General features: G+C 37.0%; 1 protein-coding gene across 8 annotated transcripts in view; it reads left to right on the forward strand.

Moving 5' to 3' along the window:
- BCKDHB (branched chain keto acid dehydrogenase E1 subunit beta) overlaps positions 1-27805 on the forward strand; it is a 213583-nt gene that overhangs the window by 40898 nt on the left and 144880 nt on the right. For all 8 annotated transcript variants that reach the window (XR_004676677.1, XR_004676680.1, XR_004676678.1 and 5 more), the window contains exons 4-6: positions 7089-7222; positions 7658-7813; positions 9917-10025. Coding sequence is in view for 4 of the 8 variants with exons in the window: in XM_034991519.1 (XP_034847410.1) it covers positions 7089-7222; positions 7658-7813; positions 9917-10025 (399 nt within the window). In the remaining 4 variants the exon portion in view is untranslated. The remainder of the gene's footprint in view (positions 1-7088; positions 7223-7657; positions 7814-9916; positions 10026-27805) is intronic.

A 27805-nucleotide genomic window follows, 5' to 3' on the forward strand; every position in this document is an offset into this window, starting at 1 on the left:
TTATTTATCATTTGGATGAATGTTTTAAATGGTCATGTGTTTCAGGGCTATCCTGAAATTCTATGTACCACCTGACCTAAAGGATGTGGTCGGTGTGAGATTATTATGTAATCACATAATGCTACTTAACAGGGGTGAATTCGAGAAATTTCATTCTAAATATCAAAAAGCTGAGTTTAGTCACCTCAGAAAGTAAAGAAAGACTGGAGGTCTGAATCAAAAGAAACCTAGCTTCCATTGTTTAATTTTTCCTTTGAAAATAAACATTTATTGAGCACTGTCAATAAATAATTCAGTAAATTACTGAATCCTGAACACTAATACTATCCTTCGTTGTCATCCATTCACGCCAGGCCGCTGTTCTTCGTTCCAGCCTGGCTCACTGTCCGCCTTTCCAGTACTCCTGTCCATACCCACATGGATGGTGTTCTCAGTGATCTCTCTAGTGATCTTGTCCTTCATCCTACCTCAGCCCCTCACTCTCACTGTCCTATCCCAGATGTTATCATTATCAGTAGTAACTGCGGTCCCTCCAGAATCTCAGTTTAAAGCATCCCCAGCTCTGACTTCCGCCTTGAAACTCCCCAGCTCACTGCTTCTAGTACCTCCAATCCAATAACCTTTTGACCTTATTGATTCTTAAAAGCCATGGATTCTACCACCCTGTCACTGTATCTCACTTTCCTGATGACCTTTCTTTCCTTTATTGCCCAGTTTAAATTCCATGTCATTATTTGCTTGGCAAAATCCAATCGCAGCTAACTTCATTTCTAAACCCTCAATCTTTTATTTTTATTTTTAATTTAAATTCTATTAATTAACATACAGTGTATTATTAGTTTCAGAGGTAGAGTTCAGTGATTCGTCAGTCTTATATAACACCCAGTGCTCATTACATCACGTGCCCTCTTTAATGTCCATCATCCAGATACCCCCGCCCCTCCAGCAACCCTCAGTTTGTTTCCTATGCTTAAGAGTCTCTTATGGTTTGTCTCCCTCTCTGATTTCATCTTGTTTTATTTTTCTCTCCCTTCCCCTATAATCCTCTGTTTTGTTTCCTAAATTCCACATACGAATGAGATCATATGATAATTGTCGTTCTCTGAGTGATTTATTTTCCTTAGCATAATATACCCTCTAGTTCTATCCAGGTCAATGCAAATGGCAAGATATCATCTTTTTTTTTTTTTTTTTTTGATGGCTGATTAGTATTCCATTGTATATGTATATACCACATTTTCTTTATCCATTCATGTGTCGGTGGACATCTAGGCTCTTTCCATAGTTTGGCTATTGTGGACATTGCTGCTATAAACATTGGGGTGCATGTACCCCTTTGGATCACTACATTTGTATTTTTGGGGTAAATACCCAGTAGTGCAATTGCTGAGTCATAGGGTAGCTCTATTTTCAACTTTTTGAGGAACTGCCATACTGTTTTCCAGAGTGGCTGCACCAGTTTACATTCCCGTCAACAGTGTAGGAGGGTTCCCCTTTCTCCGCATCCTTGCCAACATCTGTTGTTTCCTGACTTGTTAATTTTAGCCATTCTGACTGATATGTGAGGTGGTATCTCATTTTGGTTTTGATTTGTATTTCCCTGATGCTGAGTGATGTGGAGCATTTCTTCATGTGTCTGTTGCCATTTGGATGTCTTCTTTGGACAAATGTCTGTTCATGACTTCTGCCCATTTCTTGATTGGATTATTTGTTCTTTGGGTGTTGAGATTGATAAGTTCTTTATAGATTTTGGATACTAGCCCTTTATCTGATATGTCATTTGCAAATATCTTCTCCCATCTGTCGGTTGTCTTTTGGTTTTGTCGACTGTTTCCTTTGCTGTGCAGAAGCTTTTTATCTTGATGAAGTCCCAATAGTTCATTTTTGCCTTCGTTTCCCTTGTGTTTGGAGATGTGTCTAGCAAGAAGTTGCTACGACCGAGGTCACAGAGGTTGCTGCCTATGTTCTCCTCTAGGATTTTAATGGATTCCTGTCTTACGTTTAGGGCTTCATCCATTTGGAGTACATTTTTGTATATGGTATAAGAAAGTGGTCCAGTTTCATTCTTCTGCATGTGGCTGTCTAATTTTCCCAACACCATTTTCTAAACCCTCAATCTTATGTAGAATGTTGCCAGAGAAAAAAGTCATCTTGCAACTGATGTCACTTTTCGTCTGAGACTAGTAATCTCCAGGGGCCACTCCTGCTGTGTACTGTCCTCCTGCCTGATCCTGGTCCCTTCACTTCTCCATTTTCCCATTATTACTATTTCATACTTTTCTCTCAACACTGCTGCCTCCATCCTTAGTTTTTATCAATAATCTAGTTTCGTGTTTTGCCAAGAAGATAGATGCAGTGAAGAGAGAACTTTGACAAGCTCTCACGGCTGCACACGCTCCTATACCCGCGTCAGTGCCCACCCATGCCTTTCTCCCGCATTCTGACTGGACACAAGGGTTCCTGTCAATCTCTCCACGCCAGACCCAGTCCTCCCCATCAAAGACATAACCCCGGTTTTCTTCCGTCTCCCCATTTAATTTTCTCAATGATTTCTTCCTTCCTTCCTTTCTTTTTTTTTTTTTTAAGATTTTATTTATTTGACAGAGAGAGACACAGCAAGAGAGGCAACACAAGCAGGGGGAGTGGGAGAGGGAGAAGCAGGCTTCCCACGGAGCAGGGAGACCAATGTGGGGCTCGATCCCAGGGTCCTGGGATCATGACCATAGCCAAAGGCAGACACTTAACGACTGAGCCACCCAGGCACCTCCATTTCTTCCTTTCTTATTGATCATTTTTATCAGCGTGCAAATATGCTTTTTTATTGGTCTTACCAAAAACTTCCCTGTATTGATCCCATATTTTTGTCCAGCCAGTTGTTCCTCCTTTTTTCTCCTTTACAGCAAAATCTCTCCCAGTAATTATCATTACTCATTGTCTCCGATCTGTCTTCCCCCGCTCCCTCTCGATCTAGGCTTTTATTCTTTCCCTCCTTCCTACTTTGCTGACACTGCTAATGTCGAGATCAGCCGTTATACAATTCTCAGCCCTCCTCACGTGGAACTGATAGCATACAGCACCAGCTGATTACTCCAGTCTCTTCGAAGAGGCTTCTAGGCCAGCACGTTCTTCTATGTTTTCTCCAAACTCTGGCTTTTTTTTTTTTTTTTTTTCTTTTCGACTTTGCTGATTATATTAGTTCTCACTGCTTGTCTTTTTAACATTGGATCTTTCCTCTATGTTCTCACATAAATTTGCTTGGCAGTTGCATCCAGGCCTGTGCTTTTTAGTGCTGTTTTGATGCTGAAGACTTTCAACTCCAGTATGTAACAGTCTGTTTACGAGCTTTACCTTAACATCTGAAGGCATCTCAAATGTAACCTCTCCATAACTGAACTCCTGGTGTTTCATCCCAGTATGCTTCATAGTTTACCCTTCCTTAGTTAAGGGCAACTTTCTCCTTCGGCTTGCGTGGGCCAGAAGCCTTTGAGTCATCCTTGGCAGAGTCATCCTTGGCATTTTTCTCTGACTCATGCTCCGTATCCATTTTATCAACAAATCTTTTTGACTTTATATTTAGACTATATCCAGAGTCTCACACCTTTTCTGCAATTAGGTGTCATTATCTCTTACTGGTATTGTTGCAGTATCCTGTAATCAGACTTGCCATGTCCCCCTTGCCTGGCTAGAGGCTATTCACCAAATACCAGCTAGAGAGATGGAATATAGTTGAGAGAAGGCGTGATTTTGCTCAGTGGCTTCCTCTATCCCTTACCTACTTGTTGACTCACTCATTGTCATAGTAAAAGAGAGCTGACAGTGACCTACAAGGCCCTGTCTGATCTGTGCCACCTCCCCATCCTACCTTCTCAACTCTTCAGCTTTATCTCCTACCACTATTTCTTTTACTCCAGACCAGGCATTCTGGACTTCTTACCTTTCCTCTGATGTAATAAGAAATGCCCCATACCCCAGGACCTTTGCACTTGCCGATCTCTCTGCCTGGAACACTTACTCCCTCAGATATATGCACAGTGCACTTTCTCACTTCCTTCAACTCTTTCTGTATATGTCATCTCTCACTGAGGTCTTCTTGACCCTCCTATTTAAAATCACAGTAGGCCTCCTGCTTGTAATTTTTTTACTCTTTTTAGTATCATGATTCTTTTGTTACAGATGATAAATTGAGGGAGTTTAGTAATTTGTGGAGATAGCACTGAAAACCAGATCTGTCTTGCCTCATGGCACAATCACTGTATGTGTTAATTTACTCATTGGGATACTGTGTGTACGAACTTTATATCAGGTTAATGGCATTATACATAGAGGAAGTCATCATTATCGTGCAATTTACGTGTGTTCTTATCCACATCATTACCTTTTGGGGAGAAAATAGAAACAGATTTTTAACACACGGTTCATGTCACTGCAGCTTGTTGGAGAGAGTTGTTAAATTAAGCTGTTTCCTCAGACCAGGCGTGAGTTTGAGCAACAGTTCTGAGAAACTCAACTTTTCTGTCTTCTAGCAGCAAAAAAAGCTGTATTTAGGGGCGCCTGGGTGGTTCAGTCAGTTGAGCGTCTGCCTTCGGATTGGGTCATGATCTCAGCGTCCTGGGATTGAGCCCCGCATCGGGCTCTCTGTGCAGTGGGGAGTCTACTTCTCTCTCTCCCTCTGTGTTCTCTCTCTTGCTCTCTCTCAAATGAGTAGATAAAGTCTTTAGAAAAAAAATAAAAGGCTGTTATCTACTGAGATGGCAAATACCTGAATCCAGGGAACTTGAAGTGGCAGGGACTAAGTAAGAACACTGCTTACCTGGTTAAGGTGGCTCAGGCATTCCAGGGATGTGGATTCCACAGGAGGCGGCTAGAATCTTTGTTCATTGTCTACTAATGAATTGTTCTTAGTTCAGTGGAGCCCTAGATTTTCAGAACTTATCAAGCTATTCGCAGTCAAATAGGGAACTGATGAGTGATAGAGGTCACAATTTCAGAAGATAGTCACAGATGGTGATGAGTATGAATCATGGTTTTAAGTTTTTGCACCTGCTTGTAGAGTGCAGACAACAGGTTGTGTCTGGCTGGTGTTTCCCAGCACCTGCCCTATTTGTGGTCCATATTCAAAAGGAATGATTGAGCTGAGAGTGGATTCTGTGCACCAAGAAGAACCGGTGTCCCTCAATCATGGGACTAAAATATGCATCTCCGATCTGTCCACAGACTTTTGGTCACCTGGCCAGACTGGGGTCATTATTTGCGTCTCTCCAGCTCCCCAAAATTGGGATTTTTCAGGAAATGCTGATATTGGCTGACGGGTGGTGAAATTTCAAATGAGAATTGAACACTAGTAACATGCACCTTGTTCCAGTGCAAAGCCTGAGGTGTTTATCAAGCACTTTTAATTTGAAGAGTCTCAAACTCCAAATTCTGTCTTTTCCTTAGTGGGTAGAGCTGAAATCTCTGCTCAGCTCTTTGGGCTTCCAGCTGCCATCTGCTGAGTTCTCTGAGTCTCCTACAGCCATAGAGGTCAGCCAAAGATTTGAACAGTTTATGCACAGACTTTGGGGTGCCCCTATGTGTTGTTCTTCTTTTAGGGCCTTCGTTCCTCAGTGTCTAGCCACTGGCAGCCCTGAACCCCATTCTCTCATTCTCTCACCACCAAGCTAATAAAGACTGAGTCTGTCTTGTTTGAATCCTAGCAGTCCCTTGTCACAGAGAGTGGAGAAGCCCCCTCAGGGGACAAGACTTATAAATGTTATTTTTATCCACTGCCCTTCCTTTCTTTCAAGGGTCAAGCCCCCTTTGGGTTAGGCGCGCTTTTTGGCTCTCCAATGCCTTTAAGTCAGTTATTTGTTATATTGTGTCCAGAGTTGATAATAGATATGGGTGGGTTAGTCTGTAAAAAGCTACTCGACTCCTTACTAAATTGGTAACCTCAACATATTGATACATAATTTTCATTGTCATTCAGTTCAAAATATTTTATAATTTCCTTATAATTTCTTCCTTGAGCCGTGGATATTTAGACATATTTAAAATTTTTTTCTAATTTAGGATTTTCTAACTCTCTTTCTGTTATTGGCTTCTAGCTTAGTTCCATCGTGGTCAGGGAATACACCCTGTTATGATTTTAATCCTTCAGAATATGTTGAGATTGGATGTATAGCCCAGTCTGTGGTCAGTGAATGTCCATGTTCTGCTTCCTTGAAAAGGGTTTGTATTCTTGGCTGTTGGGTGCAGTGTCCTCTGCTTGTCAGTTAGGTCGTATTTGCTAATCATATACCAATCTTCTCCAGTCCTGCCTTTTTATTTTGGTATGCTTTTTCTGTCTGTTACTGAGATTGGTATATTAATATCTCCCACCATATTGGGAATTTATCCATTTTTCCTTTTAATTCTGTTAATTTTTTTTTCCTTTTTTTTTTTAAAGATTTTATTTATTTGACAGAGAGAGCACAAGCAGAGGGAGAGAGAGGGAGAAGCAGGCTCCTGAGCAAGGAGCCTCATGTAGGGCTCGGTCCCAGGACCCTGGGATCATGACCCACGCCGAAGACAGCTGCTTAACTGACTGAGCCACCCAGGCGACCCTCTGTTAATTTTTCTAATTTCTTTGGAGCCTGTGTTCCATGAGTGTAAATTTAGAATTATGTCCTCCCTTTGAATTGTACCCTTTAAAACTGTGAATTTTCCTGCTTTATCTCTGGTAATGCCTTTTCCCCTAAAGTCTACTTTGTCCACTAATCCTGTGGTGACACCTTGTTTTGGTTAGGGTTTTCATTGTTTGTTTTCTTTCCTTTTACTTTTGAGTCTTCTGTTATCTTTATTGTCTCAGTGTTTTCTTTTAAGTAGTTGGGTTTTGCTTTCTTTTATCCCAGAGGGACAACCTTTCTTTCAGTTGAAACGCTAAGATTACTTACAGTTAATATAATTATTATGTTTGTATTTAAACCAGCCCTCATACTAGTTATCTTCTATTTCCTTCACCTCTTCTATGCTGTTTTTCTCCATCACCATTAACTCCCTGAGTTTTTGGTTGTGCTGTGTATTATATCACTCCCATTTGTCATATAAGGACTATTTTTTCTTTTTTTAAGGAAAAGATAGAGTTTTCAACACGCCGTTGTGTGAACAAGGAATCGTTGGGTTTGGAATTGGGATCGCAGTCACTGGAGCGACCGCTATTGCAGAAATTCAGTTTGCAGATTATATTTTCCCTGCTTTCGATCAGGTAAGAAGGTTTCATTTTACTGTAATTGAACATTTCTTTTTCTTTTTTTTTTTTTAAAGATTTTATTTATTTATGAGAGTGAGTGAGAGCATGAGCAGGGGGAGGGGCAGAGGGAGAGGGAGAGGCAGGCTCGCCACTGAGCAGGGATGATCCTGGGATCATGACCTGAGCCGAAGGCAGACACTTAACTGACTGGGCCACCCAGGCGCCCCTCTAATTAAACATTTCTTAGATTAAGTCCATGAATTGTTGGGAGTTTTGCTTCCACTCTCCCACCTCTGATCTTGGGGATTTTTAGGTCGTCTTTGAGCTAATGCATTAGGAGTTATTTTGTTATGTGCATATATTTAAAGATCTAATAAAATGGTTAAGGAAAGGGATGGAAATAAAGGACTCCTTGTGACCTGTCCTTCTTCTCCCCTCCCCCCTTCCAAGATTGTTAATGAAGCTGCCAAGTACCGCTATCGCTCTGGGGATCTTTTTAATTGTGGAAGCCTCACTATCCGGGCCCCTTGGGGCTGTGTCGGCCATGGGGCTCTTTATCATTCTCAGAGTCCTGAAGCTTTTTTTGCTCACTGCCCAGGAATCAAGGTATCCTCATTTATGTACTTTATTTGTTCTCTGTTGGATATTTCCATTTTGGTTTGTTCTGTTAACTGATATGATTATCTAGAGGAAAGCAAACAGGATTTATGGAATTTATGTGAATTTAATTGGTTTTTTTTAGAAAGAGAGTATTTATTTTAGATCAGCTCTCCAGTTCCCAGGTTTATAGAATATTCTTGTTGAAGTAGCACTGGCTTAACCCTGACATTAATTTCACCAACTTCAAAGGATGAGATAGAGAACATAGTTGGTTTAACTTCCCCCTCTTTCAAAGCTCTGTTTCTTTCTAATGGGGCTTTCTCACTTAACCGATTCTGGGTTAATTTTAATAAATCTACTGTTTAATGCATATTTACCTCAAAGTCAGAGGGATAGGACTTTAGCTTCAGTCTAAGAGAAACCCTTGAAATCCAGATGTGTTTTCCAGGTAAGGTAATACTCGATCAAACAATTTTGAAGCATCTGTCTTTTAAAGCCTTCCATAATAATCTTACGCCTTTCACAATAGTTTAGGTCTTTTGATTTAAAAAAAAAAGTGGCTTTTTTGCATATTTTATGTTAATTTTTACATTATCTTTTCTATTTCTATTTACTGAAGAGCTTTCTAGGGCATCGTGATGGAAACGCCTATGTCCACCCAGTGATGTATGTGTGTTTGATAACATGAACTGGTTGTAAACACATGTGTTTTATTTTTATTTTTTCTACCAGAGCAGTCATAATTTTTTTTTTTTTTTTTTTTTTAGTTGAGTAGGGGTTGCATAATTTTTCAGTGTAAGCTGGAAGTGGTAGGTTGGGACAGAAGCCACATTTGAAACAATACTTATTTTTGTGCTTGAGCTGAACACTGATTCACATTTAAAGTTTATGATCTTACCCAGAATTTTTAAGAAGAGATTTTTTTTCCACAATTTCCTAACTTTCTCCACTTGCCCCTTGCCCTCTTTTTAATCCCAAATGAAAATAGTACAAAATGCTAAAAGTACATGAGGAAAGGAGATGAAGAGAAACTAAAGTAGGAACCTAAAGACATTGTGTAGTACGGTAAGCGATGTGTTCAGCAGTCTGTTTTTATAGAAAAGAGTGAGATTTGTGCTATTTTTTAAATAAGAATCCTAAAGTTTTAGGATGGTGTAAAATTGATTTTGAAAGCCAAATGTAGTTTGTTTCAAGGACTCTTATTTGAGTCTTTGAGATAAACTCAGATTTATTTTAATAACTCTTCCCATGTAACACTGGTATTCACTGGTATTTATGCAGTTATTTAACAGTCATTAAAAACTAGACATAAGCTTGTGATTTGAGGCAAAATGGTGTAGTTAGAGCTTAGGGTCTGGTGTCAGAACTGTAGAAGAATCCCTGGTCAAGCAATCAATGTGACTTTGGACAAATTATTTGATCTCTCTTTTAATCCTTTGTGTCTCTTTCTAAATTGGGGAAAATAATAATAGTATGGGTTGCTGTGAACAGTAGATCCACATAGAGTGCTTGGCCCAGTTAACACTTGTGCCACCTTCTGTGATCATCTTCCTCCTTCTCAAAGGCCTTCTCAAGAGGAAGTGGGCAGTATCCACACTTTCCTTTCAGCTTTGCAATAACCAGACATTACAGTGCCCAGATCATAAAGTTCAGCAGATTATTTTCCACTTAGGAAATGAAGACCCTGTGTTTCATGGGAAAGGAGGAGATTTTGGTATATTAAAATTGGAGAAGAATTGCATGCCCTTTGAAAGTAGCAGTAGAGTATTAGTGGAAAAGTTTTTTTTATAGGTGAATATAGGAAGATATCGACAACTTTGCTTCTTGCAGATTCCTTTTAGTATACATATGCAAGTTTAGCTTTTTAAGAGAACAGTATCTTAGCCACCGGACTATGATGGACATGTGATAAATACTTGTTTAACAATGGAATTTTTTGGGGATGGGACAATATGTAACACTTATAATGGTAATTAAACTAAAAATACAAGATCCCTGCAATTAGTAACAATTAGTTACTGAAATATCAACCCTTCTTATAAGTGAGTTTACTGGGCTACATTTTATACTGAAATGGTCTTTAAAAAAAAAAAAAATCTGTTTTTGCAGGTGGTTGTACCCAGAAGCCCTTTCCAGGCCAAGGGACTTCTTTTGTCATGCATAGAGGATAAAAATCCTTGTATATTTTTTGAACCTAAAATACTTTACAGGGCAGCAGGTAAAGGTTTCCTTTATTTTATATTTGTGACTGTCTTTATGCATTTTGTTTCACACAGCTCCAAAGAATTGTAACCTTTTTTTTTATAAGCTTGATTTGTATTTTCCTTGTTTATAGAAAATTCTGATTGCTTTCTTCTATATTTATTTTGTCTTTCGCTGTTTATTTTATGCTAACTTTAGGGAAAAATCCATCTAGCTGTTTTAGGTTCTGATTGTGGAAACAAAGGAGCAATGTGAAATGGTAGCAAGAACATAGAGACTATGTTTAGTCACATAGTAGATGCTTAGGAAATGTAGGTTGAATGGCAAAGTGAATGAGTGCATTGTACCAAATAATATCAAATGTCCTTTTAGCTATGGGTCTTCCTCTAAATCAGGATACATTTGATAGCAAAGGGGGTACTATCAGTGCTATAGCTTTAGGCCAACACTAGAATGATTGTCTAAAAGGCAAACTGAGATGTTCAGTCACCCTGCCTTGAGCTCAGAATCATAATTCTATAACCTTCATCTGTGACTGCTTATTTATTACCTATAATGGAAATTTTAAATATCAAACTATTCTGTCTAACGTATATTTTATTTTGAATATAAAGAACATTGCTTTGGTAAATCATTCTTTCTTGAATAGTTAAGCTTATCATTTTTTATTGACATAATTTACATATAGTAAATGGCACAGATATTCAGTGTTCAGTTTGATAGATTTTTTTGACAGTCTTACACATCCAGGTAAAGACTGTGAAAAACAAAATCTACAACAATTTCATCACTCCAGGAAGCTCCTTCTGCCTCTTCCCTGCCAATCTATTTTCTCTACCCCAAACTTAGCCACTTTCTGATTCTGTCCCCGGAGATTAGTTGCACATGTGTTAGGGCTTCATAGAAATCAATCATACCATATGTATTCTTTTGTGTTTGCCTCCTTTGCTCAACCTCATGTTTTGAGATTCATTCACACTGTTGCTTATCAACAGTTTATGCCTTTTTCATTGCTGAGTAGTATTTCTGCTGTATGACTATAATCACAATTTATCCAGTCTCCTGTTGATGAATAAATGTCCATCACTGTTTTCAGTTTTGCCTATCTTGTACAAGGTTGCTAGGGACATTCTTGAATAGGTGCTTTGTGAACATACTCTTTCCTTTCTTTTGAGTAATAAACATCCAGGAATGGAATTGGCATTTCACAGGGTAGATGTTGATTTAACTTGGTAAGAATTTACTGAAGAGTTTTTCGAAGCAGTTATACCATTTTATACTTCCATTGGAAAATTTTCAGAGTTCCAGTGCTCTTAAGTTAAACATATTTTAAATGGAATCTTTACATTTTTTAGGAACTCTGTTGTGATTTATATCTCATTATGGAATTAAAAGTAACATAAGAATTTAAAGTCTTGAGGTGAATAGGAAAACACGGAAGGTGTACACTGAGTAGCTATTTGATTGCTAATTACTTTAGATCCCCTATGGATATTATATTTGTAAGGCCAACTAACTGTGCAAGCTTATCAACTAATGCAGATTTTTTCAGTACATATTTAATAAATGGAGAGTGAATAAGAAACTTAGAAAAGTAATATTCATTTTGCTGCAAATTTGGAAATCAAGATTGGTAAAGGAAATGTGTAATGTTACAGGATTCCTGCTAAGAGAATGAACTTGAGAAATTTGTTGTAGCCTTGGCACTGGGAGAGATTATGAAAAACACTGATGAGGAATGGGGCTCAAAGGCTTTTCAGAAGTTTCCCAATGATTATGTGCCATTTCATGGACTTTAACTCTGAATCTTTTCTTGACCTCCAGGGGCTCAGTAAAGAGCAAAATGGGTTCTTTCACAGTGAGAGAGTTTCTCTGCAGAAGAAAGTAGTCTAGGAAAAAAGAGCGAGCCACCAAAACTTTCATATCTGTGTTCTCTAGAGTTGATCCCTGGGCCAGCAGCCTAAGCCTCCTGGGAGCTTTTTAGAAATGCGCATTGTCAGGCCTCGCTTCATGACCTGCTGAATTAGAACCCCCGGGAGTGAGGCTGAGCTGTCTCTTAGCAGCCCTCCTGGTGACTCTGACTCCAACTAAATTTTGAGAACCAGTGCTTCATATCAGTTCTGAAACAGTAACTGATGCTGCCTGTCTCTATTTATCTTATTTGATTCTCGGTTCTTAGAATTCAGGATGCTCCTAACCCATGGTTTTCTTAGACTTAGCTTCTGGTTCTATCGGTATCTTCCAGTTGACCATATTATTGGAAGGGACGGGGAGGGGAGGTGCGCTGCCTGTTCTGCCTCTGGTTCTTCATTGCCCTCCATGCAGCGGATCTTCCTAGCTCTGCTCATCTCTCAGGTCTGCTTCACGCTGCTGGAGGAAACACCAAACTTTCCTGCTGTTCAGAATGATATAAAAAGGAACGGAGCATTTTTGGTTCAGTAATCTGAGATTATTTGTAGAAGACATTTCTGTATTAACAGAATCAGATAGAGCAATGAAAAAGATACTGTAGGTTTATCACAGAGGCCACTTAGAAGTGGTGGCAATGGGAAGACTTTTAATATCCATAAATAATAATTTAATAGGTTGACTATTATTCTTACATTCTTTTTGAATTTTCAGCATACATTTGGGAATAGTTAAAATAGCGTAGACCAAAGGTATAAACCCTTACGTTTAGAGTTTTTTAAAGGAATTCATTCTGGGAAGGTTCACAAATGTATTTTAAATACTAGGCTGACAATCCTTTGCAAAAATAATCGGGAGTTGTATTCGTTACATGACAGCCCATTTAGGTTAATTACTAAGTAATCTTAATTAAACAAAACATAGTCATATGTAAGTAAAGATAACTTGAGTATAATGCAATGTTTATAAAATCTATGTATGGAATGCCCTCTTAAACATAGATATATTCATGAGGTAGATGATTCTAAAAAAAGTTAGATATATTATTTAGGCTAACAGTAAACCCTTGGTAAGGCCTTAAGTAAGACAGAAATTTATTTCTCTCTCACATAAATATCAGGCACCAGAATCCTGTCTGGTTTCTCCATTTGTCTTTGTGACTTTCCAGCTTCTGGTCCCAGATGGCTGCTTTGCTCCCAACTCACAGAAACATTTCAGCCACAAGGAAGGGGGAAGGAAGGGAGGGGAAAAGAATTCTCCTTCTCTTAAAGAATGACTTGGAAATTGCACATATTAAATCTGTGCATATTCCATTGGTCAGAACTTCATCACGGTGCCACACCCAGTCACAAGGGAGGCTGAGAAAAGTTGTCTTTAGCTTAGTGCCCAACTAAAAATTTTATTATGCAATGATGAGAGATGGATATTAACAACTACCAGTATCTGCCACAGTTGCTTGTATGGTTTCCAGAAGAAGTCATAGATTTTAAGGAGGAAAGAGAACTGATAGCAGTAATAATTATTTACCCTTTGACCCATAGTCTTCCTCTAAGAATCTATTTCAGAGATAGACTAATAAAAGTCTGAAAAAATATTAGTGTTCACTACAGCACTATTCATAAGGGCAAGGACTAAAAACAACCCATTTGTCTATCACTAGGGGACTTGGGATTGCTTGAATAAGCTAAGTTATATCCATCTGATGGATTATAATGAGCACATCTCTAGATACTGCTGTATCAGTCAAGGTTTGATCAGAGATGCAAAACACAAGATCTAATGAAGAATATATAGCTATAATATATATAATTATAGAAGCTGAACAGTCTATGAAAATTGTTGCTTCTGTATTTGGTGCTGTCTACTGAAATCTGTAGGGTTGATTGCCAGGCAGGGAAGATGGACATGAAGTAGGAGAGAACAAGGACAAACTAGAGCCTCCTAGGATGGATTGGAACCCAATGGATAGTCTGGAACTGATGTCTAGCTCTTACTACCTCCAAACCTTAATGTGAGGAAAGACTGGTCATTAGACTGGGCTGGGAGGCTTTAACAGCTTGTCTAGGAAATGGTAAGGGCCTGAATTAGCAGAGGGGGGTGGGTTGGGAATTTCTTAGATTATATGAAATACTTGGTGTCTAAATGAATTTCAGGAGGGGAAAGAAGAGGGAAGTGTTGAATAAAGATAGGATAAGATTTCCTTGTCTGATAATAATAGAATGGTAGATTAGATACCCTAAAATGAATGGTTGGTATCTATATGTGTATTTATTTTGGATGTATACTGAACTGGTACAGAAAAAAAAGAAGGAAAATGAAGGAAAAACTCCTGGTTTAGCCAGAAATTATAAACCAAGGGAGAATTAGCTGAACGATAAGGCCAAAGAAGTTAGCAGAATGTAATCTAGAGAAATAAAGAAAAGGAAAGTATGAGAGAGATGTTGAATAGGAAGGGAGGATGAGAAGGCCTAAATATACCTGGGGAACAGAAGAGTGCACTTTCTAATAATGTTCATTAATAGAATTTTGTTGAGAAGTAATTCCCTGGCATATTTTGCCATTGCACCATTGTAACTAGGTGAATACAATAGGAAATTTCAGGAAAGCATCATCTGTTACTTGCTTTTTCCTCGTCATTAAGGTAAGCTGTTATTTCCCCAAATTTTGAGTCATGTTCTATACATAATTCCCGAAATAAAGTATTTATAGGATACCAGATAAAGAATTCCTTAGGAAGCCAAAATATTTGACATATATAAAAATAAACTTGCTAACTCAAAGAATTTTCCTATAATATATAATTTTATCTACATTATTTATGTCACTAAATGCTGTTTGAGATTGATTTAATTGTAGAGGCTTTAGCTCAGAGTCTTAGTGCACAGCTCTCTCTCATTTAGCTTTTTACCACCTATTGGTCCCTTATTTTCCTGCTAGGACCTATTCTTCCCATGGCCACTGCTCTTACCTGACTCTTTGTGGTTCTAAAGGGGCTGCCATGATCTCCAGTGATGATATGAGGCTCAAGCCCAGCTATTCTGACTTTTCTGGGATTTTATATATGGAGACAGAGCTGCATTTTCTATGGGTGGTTTGCCCAGAATGACGTGAGACTGGGGCCTAGTTCCCTGACAGCTTAGTGAATGATGGTCTTTAGTAGAAGATTGTGGGAAGGAAGGAGAGAAATAGAAACCAAAAGTGAAAATCCTCACCATTTTGATTCTTTAGGTTCTTAAAGTTCCTTGAGTTACTCTAGTTCCTTTGATCTTCCTCTGTTTAAATGGACGGATCCGGGGGAAATCTATTAATCTCATTTTAGGTATAATCTCCTTTGAGTTCTAGTCCTCTGTAACTTTACTAATAAAATAGGTAATCTTGACTGGTATAATACATAATCTTGATAGAGAAAAGATGCTTCTCTTTTAATATGAAGCTATCCTTAGTTTGATTAGTATAGTCAACAGCCTTTCATAATTTAATATAAATGCTACTTTCGTCCTAATGGCTGAAATAGGAGCCCTATCTGTTTATGTATAATGGAATTTACTTCATAAGTTTGTTGAGAGGATTAAGTTGGATAATGCATGTGTGTATCTGCCTCATCTTTAAGCACTTTTTGAACACTTAAGTACTAACATAGTACTGTATTGCATAGACAGAAGGACTATTTCAGTTAATCCTCATAATAGCCTTATCAGAAAAATTCTGTCACCATGACCATTTTATAGATGAGGAACCCCTGGGCATTAGAGAAGTTAAGCAACTTGCTCAAAGCCACACAGCTAGATTTCAAACCCCATTTGTCTGTCTCCAGAGCCAGGTATTGGGCATTTATGACACCAGTGGTTCCATTGGATCTTCACAAGAGCCCTCTGGGGTGGTGGTATCCTGAAACTGAAGTTGAGAGTTTTCAGAAACTTGCTCACAGAGGAATAAATGGTAATTAGATTTAAACCAAGAGGTTCTGACCCCAAAGGCTGCCTTCTTTCTAACATTGCCCAATTTTACGTCCCACCTAAACTTTATTGAATGGAGGGCATAAATAAAACAACTTTCTCTAGCATCCTAGTTTCATGCCAAGAAATACGCCATTTTAAAGATTTACCCACAGAATTAAAATGATCTACTTTTAATTTTTTAATTTTTATTTTTTTCAATATTTTATTTATTTGACAGAGAGAGAGTGAGAGAGGGACCATAAGCAGGGGGAGTGGGAGAGGGAGAAGCAGGCCTCCCGTGGAGCAGGGAGCCCGATGCAGAGCTTGATCCCAGGACCCTGGGACCATGTCCTGAGCTGAAGGCAGCTGTTTAACGACTGAGCCACCCAGGCGCTCCTAAAATCATCTACTTTTTAATTGAATGGAAATCTGTACTATCAATAGCTATGCTTTGAGGCAGTACATCCCTTATGTAGTGTGTAGTCCAAGGTTTGAATATGTACTGTGTTAATTTCTCCATTGGCTTAGGATTAATTTGCTTCTTTGAAAGTTATGAAAACTATATATGTCACAAATTCAGTGTGGTTACGGATGGGGTTTGGGAGCCTGTGGTTCATGCATTCATTAAGGGACCTAGTCCCTCATTCCTAGCTAGAGGCCAAGGCAGCTGAGCAATGTCTCTTCCTGCATTTTGAGGAGAGGGGGTGAAACCATTTGGTGAAGGCAAAGCATTGTCCTTGTCACAGCTCTTCTCGACCTCTCTGATTCCCTCCTTTTTGGGCCCAGTCTCTATCCTGTTCCGTATGTTCAAACATCTGTGCTATGGTGACTCTCCACATGTCTGGGCTACAATGATACTTGAAATGATTTCTTTCAGTTCAGCCATTAACTTTATGAACTGTAAAGATGAAAGTAAAAATAGGTAATCCATTCTTTATGCAGCAATTTTCTTGAATTTTGTTTCTACTTATGTTGAATATATAATAAATAAATGTAGAACCTGTATCTTCTAAATTTGGAAGGAAAATATTTCTGTATTCTAATTTTGATACGTAAATGCAATTAAACTTTCAAAAAATGGGAGAGGTATGTTTAGAAAAGACAGATCTAGAAGAGCAATCTAGTCAGTGTCAAAAATGTACAAAATTGTTATGATTCAAAAAGAAAATGAGTCAGTGTGACATTATCAGATATAGGCATCTTGTAGAGAAGCTTTGCTTTTATCCTTTTTGAGCTTTTTGGATTTATTTAGTTGAAATTGATTCATGACATCAGTGATAATGAAGTAAATACGGCTTTCATCTATGGTTGTTCTAGTGGGGAAAAAAAAAGACTAAAAGTCTTGTGGTGCTTCATTTCTAGGATTCAGATGACCCTTTCAGGCAAAAATAGGTCATAATGGTATCGAGGGGCTTTTCTTTTCTTTTTCTCCTTTCTTTAGTAAATACATTGATTATATATGAATTCATATATCTTGAAGAGAAGAAAATTGTTTTAAGTAGCTTTTGAGTGGTAGAAGACTTTAAAAATGTTTATGCCCAGTATCAGTGTACACAAAAGAGTATTTTACCTTTTAAATTTGTTTTGATTGACATCATGAAGTGGATTATCTTGATTCAGGCAAGTACATCTAATACTAGTTACACTCACAAGAATTGAGTAATGTGAGAGAATTTAATTCGTTTGTGATATTTTTGAATTAGTTTTTAAATTGAAATTAACACTTTTACGGAAGTTAAAAAGTCAAGTATGTATCTTAGGACAAAAAATAGTAGTTTCTTACTTCAGCCTTCACCAAATTGGTGATTCTCCCCTACAGGCGATTCTTTTCAACTCTTTAAGTCATTTTTTCTAGTAATTTATCATATTTGTAAGAATATGCTTATACTGCTTTTTAACATTTTAGGGGTTGTGATTTTTAACTTCCTACTAGAATTTAGCTATTTTATGTCTCCCCTTTTCCCCAGCATGTGCCATTCCTTCCTCTCAACATATTTGAACTTCTCCCCAAATCTTCATGGACTTTGAGTGTAGTTTTTGGTCAGATCATTAGTGTTTACATTACTATGATCATCATATTGATATGATTTACAACTGAGCAAAAAAAAAAAAATAAGGGCGTTTTATTCCCTCATTGATATACAGGCTCTGTCTTCTCTGGACCAAATAATGTTTTTTCTCTTTTTTTCATCTGCTTAATTTCTCATGTTCCTATTACCAATAAAGTCCCTAATTTCCTCCATATAACCTATTTTCATTATGTTTGGACACATTAGGTGGCCAGTCAGGTTTTTCTTTTTCCTGTAGGCATCTTTTCTGCCCTGGGGTAATCCAGTAAACTCTGTGTTAAGAGTGTGGATTCTGGAACCAGATTACCTGAGTTTGAAATGCTGGCTCTACTCCCTACTTAGCTGGCTGACTTTTGGCACACCACTTATTTTTCAGTCTTTCATATCTGCTTACTGCAACTCCTAAAAAGTACAAAAGAGAAGATAAAAGGAGCTTATAAATCCATTCCTTAACTACTGTTGACTTTTTATTGCATATACTGCCAGACTTTTATCTGTACTTTTAAACAAATATTATTACTATCATTTTATTTCAGTGTTTGCTTATTTGATTACAAGTGAATTTTTATATTTCATGTTTTTTATTTCATATTTGTTCTTTATAGTCATGTGGACTTCCATCTTAACCTTGCGGAGTAGCACTTATTTTATTTTATTTTTTCAAAGATTGTTTATTTATTTATTAGAGAGAGCACAAGCAGGGGGAGAGGAACAGAGGGAGAGGGAGAAGCAGACTCCCCGCTGAGTGGGGAGCCCAACACGGGGCTCAATCCCAGGACCCTGAGATCATAACCTGAGCCGAAGGCAGACGCTTAACCAACTGAGCCACGCAGGCGCCTCTGGAATTTATTATAAACCTAAAACAAACAGGGAATGCAGCTAATAGATTATTGTCCTATTTTGTGATGAGAAGGCCTGATCTATTAAGTAGCAAGAAGAATCAAAAGTTTTCAATCAACTTGAAGTACAAAATTTGCCTTTAAATTTGTTTATATATCTTCTGTGATTGACTTGATAAATTGAAATTTTCATGGGATAGGACCCAGTGAAACTTTCTTATACTCGGCATATTCTTTATATTATTGACATTCACTTTCAGACTAACTTTGGACATTAGACAGATGTCTATTTTTGATCATTGGCCTAATCCAACTGGATGCATTGTCAATGACTAAGCTTAAGCTACATGATAGACTGATTTACTTTGTGTTTTTAATAAAATTCAATGTCATTAATCAATGTACTTTTGTATAGGTTCAAGCATCATAGAGCTATATAGAACAGAAAATGAAAGTTTCTTTTCCTGGGCGCCTGGGTGGCTCAGTCGGTTGAGCGACTGCCTTCGGCTCAGGTCATGATCCTGGAGTCCCGGGATCGAGTCCCACGTCGGGCTCCCTGCTCAGCGAGGAGCCTGCTTCTCCCTCTGACCCTCCCCACTCTCATGCTCTCTCTATCTCATTCTCTCTCTCAAATAAATAAATAAAATCTTAAAAAAAAAAAAAGTTTCTTTTCCTTACCCCCAACTCCTTTTCTCAGACCTTTTTTATGCATGTATATTTGCATGCATACATGAATGTATAGAACACATTTACATATAAACAGTTATATAAGATCATACTATAGACATTGTTCTATAACTTACTTTGAAAATCTTTTCCCATGCATTTACATTTATTCAAATCTGTGAATGTGTAGAACATACATAAACATAAAATAATAAGAACATATTGTAGCTATTCTGTAATTTGCCTTACTTACCAGTTTATTTTGGATGTATTTCAATGTATTCATTTTCAATGATTTAGCTGATTTTTAGTTCATAAATTACGGCACATGCAAAAGAATTTCGTTCTTTCTCCTCAGCTTTTAGTTGTTTGTAAATTCTTATTCCAAACAATTTTGAAGTAAAGATATCTGTTATATATATATATATATATATATATAACATATATATATATATATGTTGTATATACACACTTATGTGGAAGGAGCAATTTACAAGCCTATGTCCTTTATTGTTTAAACTGTGAAACCTATGTTTAAGTCCATCCTTGTTTTCGATAAGCCTCATATATTCATTGATTAAGCCCTGAATAATAAATGATTGAAGCCAGACACTGCATGTCTCTAAATAGCACTGGAAAAACTAGAAGGATAAGGTATATTGACACAGGTACTGTAGGGAGACAAGACTTGAAATTTAGCTGTTTATAGCCTGAAAGATAAGAATGAAAGCTGGAGGGCGCCTGGGTGGCTCAGATGGTTAAGCGTCTGCCTTCGGCTCAGGTCATGATCCCGGGGTCCTGGGATCGAGTCCCGCATCGGGCTCCCTGCTCAGCAGAGAGCCTGCTTCTCCCTCTGCCTCTGCCTCTCTCTCTCTCTCTCTCTCTGACTCTCATGAATAAATAAATAAAACATTAAAAAAAAAAAGAATGAAAGCTGGAAATGTTTGTAAGAGTTAACTTGAGAATACTAAGAATAAAAGTCTTGCATTTCTGTTGTCTGTGTGTCAGACTTTTGCTCATTCTTGTATTTTTTTTTTACAAAAATTTTTTTTTTTCTGTATTCTGTCATCATAAAAAGTGTTAGTCTGTTTGTTAGAAGTCTACCTTGCAACAGCGGGATCTCAACAGTTTAATGTTACCTTCTTGGAAATGTCACCATAGTATCTGTGCCCATCCATACAATAGATGTCACTGAGAGCAGCATATAACCTATTATTTCTAAATTATATACAGTTTTAAGGTCTTTGTTTTAAGTAGGCAGAAAACAGAGCATTTTATTTCTGTTTTTATACCTTCACTGTAGTGATTCTTCTTTTCCTAGAAAATGGTTATCTCCATCTATTCAAACTTTTATGTCCACTAGTAAATTGTGTAGATATTACCATTCGGTTTGACACATTTGTTGTTAGGGTTGTTACTAGATGTTTAGGATCTTTGTTGCCGTTACGATTGGGCTATTTCTATTACATATTTCTAATAGTTTTTTATTACTGATATGTAGAAAAGCTATTGATTTTTGTATGTTAATACTGCCTTTGGAGACCATACTCAATTCTCTAATAATATTTTAGTGAAGTGTTTTAGACTTTCTGGGTGGAAAATCTTATCTTCTATAGCTAATGATAGGTATAGCTCTTTTTTTGCAATAATTGATAGACATTTATCGTTGTTATTATTATAAGGGTGTCTCCTCCTTTCTTAACCAGGGCCTTGGTCAGTACTCTTCATCAAATTAAGGAAATATCTCTCTATTTTTAACTTAAATTCCCCTTCCTCCTGTTTCTCCCAAGGTGTTGCATTTTATCAAGTTCTTTCTAGATACCTGATGAGACAATTATATGGTTTTTCTTCTTTGATCTCTTGATGAGGGGTATTTCATTAACCTATTTTCTGATGTTTCAATCCTTGTATTCCTGGGATAAATTCTACTTTATCATGATGCATTATTCTTTTAGCATATTGCTGGATTCAATTGAAGATTTTTTTAAAAAGACCTTTATGTTCATATGTAAAATTGGACCATAGTTTTCTCTCTGTACATGTATGAACACAAGCATGTATTTATATGTCAAATTGGTCGATAGTTTTCCTTCCTTCAGAATCAGAAGTTATACTAGTTTGATTCCAGAATCAGAAACCTTGTCTGGTTTCAGGATCAGGGTTGTTATAGTGTTGTAGAATTAAATGGCATGCTTTCTTTTTCTGTGCTCCAGACTGGACTGAATAACTAGAAATTATCTGTTCTGTAAGGTTTTATATAATTTGTTCGTAAAGCTTTCTGGTTCTTGTGACTTTGGGGACACATCTTTGACTTTCTTTTCAGTATCTTTTATGATTACTAGACTACTACTTATTCTTTTTTTTTTAAGATTGTATTTATCTGAGAGAGAGAGAGAGAGAGAGAGAGCATGAGATGGGTGAGGGGCAGAGGGAGAAGCAGACTCCCTGCTGAGCAGGGAGCCTGACGTGGGGCTCGATCCCAGGACTCCAAGATCATGACCTGGGCAGAAGGCAGATGCTTAACCGACTGAGCCACCCAGGCGCCCCTAGACTACTACTTATTCTCGAGTAAAAGTTGGTCATTTATATCTTTTTATAATAATTTCTTCTCTGGATTTTCAAATTTAGTAGTATAAAACTTTTCTTTCTTAGTATCGTTTGATTAAATATATTAATACATGTAAACTATAATACTGCTTGACTGATAATTAGTGCTTGATAAATGTTAATAGTGCATTAAAGGATGTTTCTGTATTATTTAAAAATATCCAGTGGATTTATTTTAATATTAACACCCTTAAGCATAAATCTTTATTCAGGCTATTGAGCCATGAGCACAACTCAGAGTGTTCAAATTCAGGAGAGAGAGAAGGGTAGATATTTCATACAGCTTTACTAAGAGATGTCAGCCAGCGTTCAGCCAGATTTAGGAATGGTTGGTCCAAAATGGTTTTGTGAAGAGGGAGTAATTGAACTTTGTGAAGGCCATTGTAGGATATTTTTAATCCTTCAGGGGCTCTTACAGATCATTTAAGATTATTTACAACCTGGGGCGCCTGGGTGGCTCAGTTGGTTAAGCAACTGCCTTTGGCTCAGGTCATGATCCTGGAGTCCCAGGATCGAGTCCCGTATCGGGCTCCCTGCTCGGCAGGTAGTCTGCTTCTCCCTCTGACCCTCCTCCCTCTTATGCTCTCTGTCTCTCATTCTCTCTGTCTCAAATAAATAAATAAAATCTTTAAAAAAAAAAAAGATTATTTACAACCTGTCCTAGCATATTTGGGTGTGCACTGTATCATGTTAGGTCAAGCCAGAGTCTTCTACTTTTGATTACAGGCAGTTCCTAATGTGTTTCTCAAAATGTGTACAAAGGCAGATGTTTAAAAGTGAAAGATCGACTTACATATGATAAACAGTGTCCTTTATGAAGAAAGTTAAAATAGAAAATTTCTAAGTAAACCTCACCTTGTAGACCTAGTTGTCAATGACTTAGTATATAGACAGTGATATTAACACCGCCCAAACTGAACTGTTGATTAGCAGATGGGGTGTTTTTAGCTGACATTTTCATAGTTGATCTAAAGAATTTTAAATTTGGAATAGGCACACAAAAGGCCCTTTCGGAGTTTTCATCTTCAGTGTAAAAGTGCGTGTTGAGCAGCAGTTAAAGATCTATAAATTGCCTCTACTTACAGGTTAGGTAGGTAGTAAACACTAAATTTTTAAGACCATTAGGGTTATATTTAGTAATTTTCACATAGGTTTACTCTTCACAAATAGAAATAAAATGGTCAGGTTTATAAAAATTACAATTGGGAAAATTTTCTCAATAATTTGAAATTATTTATTAATTTTATCTATACTCTTTTAGCATTGTTGTAGTTGAATTGATGGATTCTACCTAATTTATCCTTTTTTATCTCTAGCATTAAATATAGCTTGGGGTTATGAAATGCTTATTAAATAAATGATATTTGATTTAAACCACTAGACTACAAATCATAGTTTCTGGCTATATAAATATGCCTGGAGCCCTTCATAATTAGGTAGTTTTAATCCAGAATTTGATATGAAGGGATTTGCATAGAAGAAAAATGTAGATTTCTAATGGAGGGGTGACACACAGTGCAACACACAGAGGCCAATACTGGGTGATTTGTATGTGGAGATTTTAGTGATTATTTGCTTTATGGAATATAAAGCCCATTTAGTGTCTAAAAAATTAATTTGAGAAAATGGGAGTGAATTGCTGGAGGTCAGTGAGGAATCTAGATTTAATACTTGGTTTGTCTGCAGGAAAATAGCAATTATTTATTCTAAAGATTATGTGTGCCACATTTTTAAATATTAAAAACATAGTGTTCCCTTTTATAAAATATGCAATTGGCTGCTTTTGATTTTTAAGGCATATGGTGAGGATCAAGCTTGATGAGTGTTCATACTTGATATTGCTACTGAAATCCACTTTGGGCAGATTTCTATACAATATAACATGGTGGTTATGAGCCTGGACCTCAGAGTTACCACTCACTGTCTTATGACTTCACTGAGTTACTTAATGTCTCTCTGCCTAGGTTTCCTTATCTGTAGAAGTGGAATAAATCTAGTATCATTTGTATTGAGTTGTAGGGATGAAATGAGGTGATACATATAAATGCTTGAAACAGTGTCAGGTACAGAATGGGCTCAAACGTTAGCTTTTTGAGCATTAACATATGGGGTTCCCATTATTTCTCATCAAAGGTGACCTTTTCTTCTCTTAAATGTTCTTTGTAATGTAAATCTGTGCTATGTTTGTCCATTTGCCTCTCATCCTCACACTTTCCCTTCTGTGTTTTTCTCTGTAATGCTGGGGTTGAAAATGAGTAAAGTGTATTTTCTTGATCTCCTGCCTGATTTCCAACAGGATTCTGTCAACAGAGAGCACTTGGAATGGTTTAGAAGGTGGGATGAAGGTGGAAGAAAGGAGCCATTTTGGGATTGGTGGCGGTAGTCGACAAGGCTGTGCTCCAGCTGCCATTGCTCGGCAGCACTGGTTATATGGGGCCTTCGGTGGGGTCTGTCCTGCTCTGCAGCAGCTCATGGTGGTTCCAGCACCGTTAGTGGCTCCTGTGGACGACTGAGACTAGCCCAGGGGTGTTAGCTGCTTCCTGATCTCCGGGTTACATTATGTTACCATGCTACTTGGCCCTTCCAATGTCTTTGTAATAGATTGCCCGAATTCAAGTCTTCTAGAAAGGTTTCTGTTTTCCTGATTGGATGCTGATTCATGAAGTCAACAGCTGTCGTTCAGTGTTAGATAATGCAGTGATGAATTTTGCAGTATGAAAAACATCGTGTAGTTTTCATGTGCCTTTCTTACCCTTAAAATAATTATCTTTTGTTGATGTGCTCCAGTGCCTTTTTGACTTTTTCTGTTTACTCTCTGCATTTAGGAAGTTGGTGGACAGCCCCTAATGCTTGGTGTCTAGTGGGAGTTGTCGCTCCTTATGGGTCATAGTGTATTTATGGAAACTGAGGGACTTAAGATATCAAAAACATAATGCAGAAAATATCTATAATAATACTTTAATGTTTTAAAGTCATCTACCCAATTTAAGGAACTACATTTTATTGATTCTGAGATCTCCATCACCTCTCACATTTTAACACCTCTGAAGTTGGAATATGGCTTCAAAGCAATGTCACCTTGCAATCATCTTATCCAGTGGCTAGTAATTGCTGTTACCTACTCAGGCACAAATACCCAAATCATCAATCAGCAGCAATACCTACATAGAATAGATTTCAGATCCACAGCTTAGAATAAAATTCCAGAGATGCTAGAGAACTATTCTTTTAACAATGAGGTTCCAGATGGTTGTGATGGGTCAGGCAAAGTGAAGAATCATAATTTAACAGTCTTTGGAAGCATGAATCAGCAATAGGCTGTTGCTAAATACTGAGCTAGCTTGAGAGCCCAGCACCAATCTTATAATTCTTTTATGGATTCATTGATAAAGTGCTGCTTCACTGATGTGCTTGCTGATACAGAAAGTGCTATTCTGTGGAAAAACATGGACACTGATGACTATAAGTCAAAAGAAGAATGAGAAGAATTAGCTTCTAAAGGCCAAAGAGTTTAGGAATAGCTTAACCAATTTATTTTGCTTATATTTTGTTATGTCTGTAGAAGGGTGATATGTAATAAAACCCATGCCTGATTAAGCCTAAACTTCTTTTTTTGATAAGAAAATAATTGTAAACAGAGTAAAATTCTAAACAGTGCCAGTTTGATGGGCAGTTTTCTCATTCCTAGTGGTTCATAAAATAATGGTATATCTTACAGTTCACAGTGAATTAATGTTTTCCTTTTCTATCTTGATATAATTTTTTTGTTAGGTGATTTTTGTTTTTCTTTTCAACTGTCCATGTGCTGATAGAGAATGGCTTTAAAATAGTGCCATTAAATTCAGTATTCAATTATTTTCTTTGTCATTTTGCCATTTACTATGTTAGAGTCTATTTATATGAATGAAGTTCACCCATATATAGCTCCTTGCTATAGAAAATGCATTGGAAAATATTTACTAAAGGAATTATAATATATTAAACATGAAAGAAGGACAACTGCTAGTAAAATTACATATGTGAGAACTTTAAATTATTAAATGCTGTGTACTAAAAGAGTACAGGGAAAAAATACTAAGTCATTGCAAAAATTGAACAAGATATATTACAAAGTGGTTAAATTTTAATGTATATATTAAGTATATTGATGCATATTATGCAATATCGTCAGTCTCAAAGCTTTTGTTACCTTAAATGAGATAGGAAAAGGTAATTAGGTTAATTTTGAAGTTGTGTAAGAAATATGATGGTTGCTTTATCATATCATTGCTTTTGTGCTATGTTTGCAAACTAGTCTGAAAAGAAGCCTAACTTGTCTCATTACACTCACAAAAAATTAGAAATGTGGGGTTTTCAAATGAATTAATTACCAAGAAAAGAATTAGAGTGCATTTGAGTTGAAATGGGTCCAGGCCTTCCTATTTAATATTGCTTGTCACTATGTTCTCAGTGTCACCATTCAGTTAAAAATAATAGATGTCACTTTTCAGTGGTATTTCAGCAATAAGAAAACATGACCTTCTAAAACAATAACACTAATGATTTTAAGATTTCAAATGTTTTTGTATCTCTGTGTGACAAGTCTCCTGGTTACATTCAAGATACTTGCTGATCCTGACTTGATGTTGTGTTTATATTTAGACAGTTTGATGGGTTATTGGTTTTTATTTAGTGGTCAAGAGTCTCCAGCAAAAAGCTGACAGGCATGCACAGATAATGAATTTATGTCTTCCCATCTTTATGTCTCTGTATCATCAGAACTTTGGTTAAGTTCATCCAGGTAGATGAAGGTCACATATACAGTACTAAATGTGGTTGTACTTCTTTTGCAATTGGGTAGCTTATTAGTAACCTCATTTTCTATTTGCCTAATATTTCAAAAAACAGAGATTGTATCACAAGACAGTATGAATCTACAGTGCCTCTATCATGCCTCATATTTAGCTCAGTTTCCTATAGTTGGTGTTTAGTGACATTCATAATTTTGCATACTTGCCCATCAAATTACACTGTATTTTCCCAGAATCTATGGGAGACTGATTAAGATGGGTCAGTCTCCTTTTAAAAAACTTTAATGTTAATATTTTGCTAAACTTTTCATTTTGAAATAAGTTTAAATGGAAATGTTGCAAAAAGAGTACAAAGAATTTTTACGTATCCCCCACTTGGCTTCTGCAGATGTTAACCTCACAGATAACTGTAGCAATAATAATCAAAGCCAGGAAATTACCAGTGATCCAATACTGTTAACTCCTCCACACACCTAATCCAAATTTCATCAGTAGTCCTACTAATGTCATCTTTCTGGGTCAGGATCCAATCCAGAGTCTCTACTTATTGTTGTCTCCTTAGTCTCCTTTATTTTGGAACAGACCGTTCCTTTGTCTTTTTTGTCTGTCACGATCTGTCACTTACTATGCTGGTTTATGCTGTCCACACATGCTCCCAATAATCACCATGGCTTAAATAGTATGAAAAGTTTAGCACTTAATTATTCTTTATTGAAAGGTAATTTTGTCTTTTAATTAGATAGTAATATTATAACAACTATTATAATGACTTATATAGACAGATAATACTGTTAACAGCATATTGATTTGGTCTTGCTAATATAAATGGTCAATCTAGATTTTCGGTAATTTGAGGTAAAGAGGTGAGGGGGAAATTGATTACAACTGTATTTGGGGAATAATTTAAAAGATTACTAGAAGAGATTGCACTTACTTCTCTTGTTCATATATTTTCTCATCTCTTACATCAATATTAAAA

This window comes from Mirounga leonina, unplaced genomic scaffold, assembly GCF_011800145.1.
Source record: "Mirounga leonina isolate KUSES-001 unplaced genomic scaffold, KU_Mleo_1.0 Mir_53, whole genome shotgun sequence".
NCBI lineage: Eukaryota > Metazoa > Chordata > Mammalia > Carnivora > Phocidae > Mirounga > Mirounga leonina.